Here is an 8,208-nt window from a genome sequence, read left to right as displayed (position 1 = left end):
AAATGGCTATCAGACACATGAAAAAATGTTCATCATCACTAGCCATCAGGGAGATTCAAATTACAACCACATTGAGATATCACCTTATACCAGTTAGAATGGCCAAAATTAGCAAGACAGGAAACAACGTGTGTTGGAGGGGATGTGGAGAAAGGGGAACCCTCTTACACTGTTGGTGGGAATGCAAGTTGGTGCAGCCACTTTGGAGAACAGTGTAGAGATTTCTCAAGAAATTAAAAATAAAGCTTCCCTATGACCCTGCCATTGCACTCCTGGGTATTTACCCCAAAGATACAGATGGAGTGAAAAGAAGGGCCATCTGTACCCCAATGTTTATAGCAGCAATGGCTACGGTCGCCAAACTGTGGAAAGAACCAAGATGCCCTTCAACGGGCGAATGGATAAGGAAGATGTGGTCCATATACACTATGGAGTATTATGCCTCCATCAGAAAGGATGAATACCCAACTTTTGTAGCAACATGGACGGGACTGGAAGAGATTATGCTGAGTGAAATAAGTCAAGCAGAGAGAGTCAATTATCATATGGTTTCACTTATTTGTGGAGCATAACAAATAACATGGAGGACAAGGGGAGTTAGAGAGGAGAAGGGAGTTGAGGGAAATTGGAAGGGGAGGTGAACCATGAGAGACTATGGACTCTGAAAAACAATCTGAGGGGTTTGAAGCGGCGGGGGGGTGGGAGGTTTGGGGAACCAGGTGGTGAGTATTAAAGAGGGCACGGATTGCATGGAGCACTGGGCGTGGTGCAAAAACAAGGAATACTGTTATGCTGAAAATGGAAAAAAAAAAAATATATATATATATACAACAAATCAATGAAACCAGGAGCTTGTTCTTTGAAAAACATCAAAAAAATGGATAAAACTCTAGCCAGACTTACCGAAAAGAAAAGAGACTCTCTGGTCAGCAGGGACTCTGTTTCTCCCTCTCCCTCTGTGCACTCGCTCTCCTTCTCTCAAATAAACTTACAAATCTTTAAGAAGAGAAACAGAGAGAGAGAAAGGGCTCAAAAAATAAAATCACAAACGAGAGAAGTGAAAAAACACCACCACAGAAATACAATTATAAGAGAATATTGTGAAAAACTATACGCCAATAAATTGGACTACCTAGAAAAAAAAAATGGATACATTCCTAGAAACACATAACCTCCCAAAACTGAAATAGGAAGAAATAGAAAATTTGAAGAGACTGACATCCGGCAAAGAAATTGAATCAGTAAACAAACAAAAAAAAAAAATCCGAACAAACAGAAGTCCAGGACCAGGAGGCTTCATCGGTGAATTCTACCAAAAATTTAAAGAAGAGTTAATACCTATTCTTCTCAAATAATTCCTAAAAATAGAAAGGAAGGAAAACTTTCAAAGCCATTTTATGAGGCCAGCTTACCCTCATACCAAAACCAGATAAAGAAACTACTAAGAAAGAGAACTGCAGGCTAATACTTCTGATGAACATAGATACAAAAATCCTCAACAAAATAGTAGCAAACTAATTCCAACAATACTTTTTAAAAAATCATTCACCATAATCAAGTAGGATTTACTCCTGTGTTTCAGGGGTGGTTCAGTACTCACAAATTAATCAACATGGTATATCACATCAATAAGAGAAAAGACAAGAACTATATGATCATCTCAACGGATGTAGAAGAAGTATTTGACAAAGCGTACCATCCATTCATGATTTAAAAAAAAAAAAAAAACCTTCAACAAAGTAGGTTTAGAGGGAATATACCTCAACATAATAAAGCAATATATGAAAAACCCACAGCTAACATCATCCTTAATGGGAAAACCTGAGAGCTTTTCCTCTCAGGTTGAGAACAAGACCAGGATGTCCACTCACACCACTTTTATTCAACATCGTACTGAAAGTCCTAGCAACAGCAATCAGACAAGAAGAAGAAACAAAAGGCATCAAATAGTAAGGAAGAAGTAAAATTTTCATTACCTGAAAATGACGTGGTACTATATATAGAATACGTGAAAGATTCCACCAAAAAACTGCTACAACTGATAAATGAATTCACTAATGTCACAGGATATAAAATCAACATACAGAAATCTGTTGCATTTTCCTATACCAATAAAGACGCAGCAGAAAGAGAAATTAAGAAAACAATCCCATTCGACCAAAAATAAGATCCAAGGAATAAACAACCAAAGAGGTGAAAGACCCTACTCTGAAAATTATAAAATACTGACAAGGAAATTTAAGATAACACAGAAATGGAAAGATATTCCAGGTTCATGGATTGGAAGAATGTTGTTAAAATGTCTGTACTACCCAAATCAATCTATATATTTAATGTAATCCCAATGAAAATACCACCAACATTTTTCACAGAGCTAGAATGAACAATCCTAAAATTTATATGGAACCAAAAAAGACCCCAAGTATCAAAAGCAATCTTGAAAAAGGAAAACAAAGCTTAGGGCATCACAATTCTGGACTTCAAGTTACATTACAAAGCTGTAGTCGTCAAAACAGTATGGTACTTGCACAAAAATAGACACATAGATCAACATAACAGAATAGAAAACCCAGAAATGAACCCACAGCTTTATGGCCAATTAATCTTCAGCAAAGCAGGAAAGACTATCCTAAGAGAAAGTCTCTTCAACAAATGGGTTTGGGAAAAAACTTGATAACTATATGCTAATGAATGAAACTGGACCACTTTCTTATACCATACACAAAATATATTCAAAATGGATGAAAGACCTAAATGTGAGACAGGAAACCATAAAAATCCTAAAAGAGAATACAAGCAGTAACTCCTCTGACATCAATCATAGCAAATTCTTTCTAGACATTTCTCCTGAGACAAGGGAAACAATAACAAAAATAAACTATTGGGACATCATCAAGATAAAAAAGCTTCATATAGCAAAGGAAATAATCAAGAAAATTAAGAGGCAACCACCATAATGGGAGAAGATATTTGCAAATGATATATCTGATAAAGGGTTAGTATCTAAAATCTATAAAGAACATATCAAACAACACCCAAAAATAAATAATCCAGTTAAAATGTGGGCAGAAGACATGAACAGACATTTTTCCAAAGAAGACATACAGATGGCCAACAGACACATAAAAAGATGTTTAATATCACTAAATATTAGGGAAGGGCAAATCAAAACAATAGTGTGTTGGAGAGAATGTGAAGAAAATAGAACCCTTCTGCCCTCTTGTTGGGAATGTAAATTGGAGCAGCCACTCTGGAAAAATGGTAGAAGTTTCTCAGAAAATTAAGAATGGATCTTTTGAAGGGGCGGGGGTGGGAGGTTGGGGGAACCAGGTGGCGGGTATTAGAGAGGGCATGGATTGCATGGAGCACTGGGTGTGGTGCAAAAACAATGAATACTGTTATGCTGAAAATAAATTTAAAAAAAAAAAGAATGGATCTACCATATGATCCAGCAATACCACTTACAGGTATTTATTCAAAGAATACAAAAACGTTAATTTAATTTGAATAGATATATGTACCACTACATTTATTGCAGAACTATTTACAACAGACAACATATGGAAGCAACCTAAGTATCCATCAATAGGTGAATGGATAAAGAGGATGTGGTATATATAAACAATAGAAAAACTACTCAGCCACAAAGAAAAATGGAATTTTGTCCTTTGCAACAATATAAAGGGACTTCAGGGCTATTATGCTAAGAAAAATAAGAGACAAATAGTACATGGTTTTACTGATATGTGGAATCTAAAAAAAGAAAAGAAAAAAAAAAAGCTTAAAACAAACAAAACAATACAAAACCAAACTCACAGACACAGAGAACAGATTTGTAGTCACGAAAGGGGAAGTTTGTTGGGGGTGGGTGAAATGGGTGTAGTGGGTCAATTGTATAGTGATGAAGAGTAACTAGACTTTTGGTGGTAATCACTTTGTCATGTACACAGATGTCAAATTATAACACTATACACCTGAAACATCTCTAATGTTATATACTAATTTTACCTCATTAAAAAAAAAGGAAGCTGAAAAACCTCTAAAACTCTGAGAAATTGTTTTTAAAAAACATAAGCTACAATAGACAATGAAAGAGAGGAAAATATTACAAGTCTTACAGATACTTCATAATAAAATATTAGGAACAACTTCTCTAATAAATTTGAAAACACAGATTAATATACAAATTTCATTGAGGACACAAGCTACCAAAAATTGGATTTCTAGTTGAAAGCCTTTCCACAGAGAAAACTGAAAGCCAAAATGACTTCTATAGTGAATTTTACCAAATACTAAGAAAGAAACAATAACAATTCTACAAAACTCCTGCAATAAGTTTAATACAAAGAGATATATTCTATAAGGTCAGCATTACACGCTGATACCAAACCAGCAAAATCATTGTTTCAAAATCCAACATCCATTCTTCATTTTAAAAACTTTCATCAAATTAAATAGAAAGGAATTTCCTCAGCCTGATAAAAAGCTTCTACTAAAAACCTACAGCTAGCATCATACTTAATGGTGAAAAACTGAATGATTTTCTCGTAAGAATAGAAACAGTCAAGGATGTCTACCCTAACCGCTTGTATTCAGCACTACACTCTTTGATGTAGCAAGTACAATAAGGCAACAAAAATGAATAAAATGATCCATACTAGAATATGAGAAGTAAAATGTCTTTATGCACTGAAAACATGATCATCTATGAGGAAAATACTACTTACTCTATAAAAAAACAAGTAGAAGTAAAAGATTTTGCAAGTGTTCAAAATACAATGCCAATAAACAAAATGTCTATTATATTTCAGTATTTCAATAAGCAATTATAAATTAAACAAAAAAGACCATTTAAAATGGCACCATAAATTAAAATAGGAATACATCTCAAGAAAGATATGTAAGACCTGTTCACCAGAAACTATATAACATGGCTAAAAGAAATTAAATGGGATTTATATATATAGAAAGATACACTTTTCTCCTGGCTCACTTTTCATAAGAAATAAATACATTCATCAAGTAATAATTATGTTACAGCTGTGACAACACTCATATCAATATTGGATGTCTTGGATCTTCTGAATCCAAAATACCAAAGACAGAAACAAAAGGCTACACCATGATTAGTGAGAAGGCCTTATACTACCTATGAGATCTTCCTGTAAATCACTAGCTGTCTGCATACTCTCTTCATTGCTGCCTTCATGTCCTTATTCCTGAATGTGTAGATGACTGGATTCAGAAAAGGAGTGAGAACTGCATCAAAAATAGCAAGAAACTTGTCCATCTGTGAATTGGGATGTGGCCATGTATAGACAAACATGGTTGGACCAAAGAACAAAAGGACCACAGTGATGTGAGCTGAGAGTGTGGAAAGAGCTTTGGACGAACTGCCTGAGGAATGTTTCCAAACTGTAAACAGGATGAAGACATAGGAGATGAGGAGTATAGAGAAAGAGCCGACACAGATAAATCCACTGTTGACAGTGACCATGAACTGCAATCTGTAGGTATCTGTACAAGCCAGTCTGAGGAGACGAGGAAGGTCACAGTAAAAGCTGTCTAATACATTAGGACCACAGAAGGGTAAATTAACAATAAATGCTAGTTGGAACAGTGAGTGTATTATGCCAAGGGCCCAAGCAGCAACCAGAAACAAAATGCACATCCGTGGACTCATGATGGTCAAGTAGTGCAGAGGCTTACAAATGGCAACATATCTGTCAAAGGCCATGGCAATGAGCAGCACCATCTCCACGCCACCAATGACATGGATGAAGAAGATCTGGGCAATGCAGCCTCCAAAGGAGATAACTTTGCGCTTTCTGAAAAGATCATAAATCATCTTGGGTGAGGTGGCAGAGCAGGCTCCCAAGTCAATGAAAGAGAGACTGGCCAGTAGGAAGTACATGGGGGAATGTAAGTGAGGATTGATGGTCACAGAAAACACAATGAGGATGTTTCCAGTCATGCTTGCCACATAGAGCACAGAGGAGAACACCAAGAGAAGAAGCTGGATCTCCCATGAATGAGTCAGTCCCAGAAACACAAACTCAGACACAACCGAGTGATTCCCTCCATCCATGAATCCAGCCAACTCGGCTGCCGCTGAAATTATGAGAATTAAGAAAATGAAAAAGAAAATCTGATTATGGAGATGATAATAGGTCATAGAACCACCAATGTTTCAATATCCTTATTATGAATGAAAAGTATATAATTATCTACTTTCTCACACATATAAAAACAAATCATCACACATGAGCTATGACACAATTTAAACCAAACTTATGACAAATTTAAACCAAAACTCTGACTGCAATGTTCTGTTCTCAAATTAACAGATTAGGCATGGACATGGGTACATGAGTATCCATGACATAGATTAACTGTGCAAATCACTTCTGATATTGATTATTCCTCATTTCTAACATATTCCATCTTGCTTTTATGTATATTCTCATAATCCACTTCTCTCCCCAGTTCGCTCTCACAATTTGCCAATAAAAGTAGGAATAAGAGGGGTGCCTGCGTGGCTCAGTTGGTTAAGCATCCAACCCTTAATTTTGGCTCAGGTCATGATCTCAGGGGCGTTGAGATTGAGCCCCATATCGGGTTCCATGTTTGGTGTAGAACCTGCTTAGGATTTTCTCTCCCTCTCTCTCTGCCCCTCACCACCCCTTGCTGGCACACTCTCTCAGAAAAATAAATAAATAAATAATAAAGAAAAATAAAAGACAAAAAAAAAAGGTAGGAATGAGAGGAAAGTATGATTAACAAATGGAATATTACCTGGAGTGAGAGGTGCTTGATATAAGAGTTGAGACTGATGTTAAGACAGATTGAGATTGAATAAAGAGACTGGGGTATGTGAAACTGGACAGCCCACAAATGTAGTAGAACACTTGTTATATGGATTCTACTACAAAACAGAACAAATATTTTCCCATCACATTGTATTATGTTCACTGTCCTGGGTACCTCTAGTTTCCACACAATTTTTCACAACTACAAAGCCCTAACTAGCCTCAACATTCAACAAGAATTTCATAAGGAGTCTAAGCCACCTAAAGATGTAAGGCTTTCTCCACACCTAATATATGCACATTTTAAAGATTTCACCAGTTTCTGCTAAGGTGAATGCCTAAAGTGGCCACCAAGTGTGTAACATATCTTTGCAAACAGCTTTTCTCTGTCCACACTCATGAAGGTATTAAAGATCAGCACTTGGAATTGCTGGGATACTACGTTTTAATTCATCAGTGTCTTGGCCTCCCTTTGGTATGTACTTTTACATCCACGGACATCCCCCTGCCCTTTAAAGTGCCTAGTACCACCTGCAGGGTAACATGTCGTGATATGTGGTATTATCCTGCTTACATTGACTGAAATCCACTCAGATACTTTATCTTCAAGGCAATTTGGATTTCATATTTTTGATTTATGACTTAAAAATAAGAATGTCGGGGTGCCTGGGTGACTCAGTGGGTTAAAGCCTCTGCCTTCGGCACAGGTCATGATCCCAGGGTGCTGGGATCAAGCCCCACATCAGGCTCTTTGCTCAGCAGGGAGCCTGCTTCCCCTTCTCTCTCTGCCTGCCTCTCTGCCTGCTTGTGATCTCTGTCAAATAAATAAATAAAATCTTTAAAGAAAATAAGAATGTCAAATATTAATAAGTCACACTTTAGGAGAGATGAGTTTTCTGATCTTGAACCATAAAATACCAAATGTGACACTGGACATGCAGTCCTTTAATATGTATGTGTAGCAGTTACATGTGAAGTGGAAAGTGAGCAGAGAACAGTGTTAAATGTTTCTATGTGTCCAGGTATCTACCTCAGTCAGACCCTATAATAGTTTCTGAGAACAGTAATAATTAGGTTATTTTAGGAACTGATGAAGTACAGTAGAAAAGTATAATGATATCCTTCATATTTGCAGCTACAATTCTAGACTTTCCCATACAGAGGAACAACTGACTGATGACTTCAATCATCCCAGACTGCAAAACTCACAGAAACGATCACTGTGTCCTGCCCCTAATTCTGGGTCACCATAGCTGGCATTAATCTCTCCTTTCTCACCTACACACAGTGATTACACTGTTATCTGCTGAGCTAACAGTCTAAAATCTCAAGGTCACACTTATATTACCAGAAACCCAGGGCCTTGAGTAGGGGGCACTAATGCTACTCATCAGGGCAG

The 8,208-nt window shown here is 36.8% G+C and overlaps 1 protein-coding gene across 1 annotated transcript; it reads right to left on the bottom strand.

Annotated features, from left to right (window-relative positions):
• Window positions 1–5,149: 5,149 nt before the first annotated feature.
• Window positions 5,150–6,088, bottom strand: LOC116867503 (olfactory receptor 4F3/4F16/4F29). The gene has a single exon (XM_032857131.1). The coding sequence runs from the start codon at window positions 6,086–6,088 to the stop codon at window positions 5,150–5,152; it is 939 nt and encodes a 312-aa protein (XP_032713022.1).
• Window positions 6,089–8,208: the final 2,120 nt, after the last annotated feature.

The sequence above is a fragment of the Lontra canadensis genome, unplaced genomic scaffold (genome assembly GCF_010015895.1).
Source record: "Lontra canadensis isolate GAN:19392208 unplaced genomic scaffold, GSC_riverotter_1.0 scaffold12, whole genome shotgun sequence".
Lineage (NCBI taxonomy): Eukaryota > Metazoa > Chordata > Mammalia > Carnivora > Mustelidae > Lontra > Lontra canadensis.
This window is presented reverse-complemented; position numbering and strand designations above follow the sequence as displayed.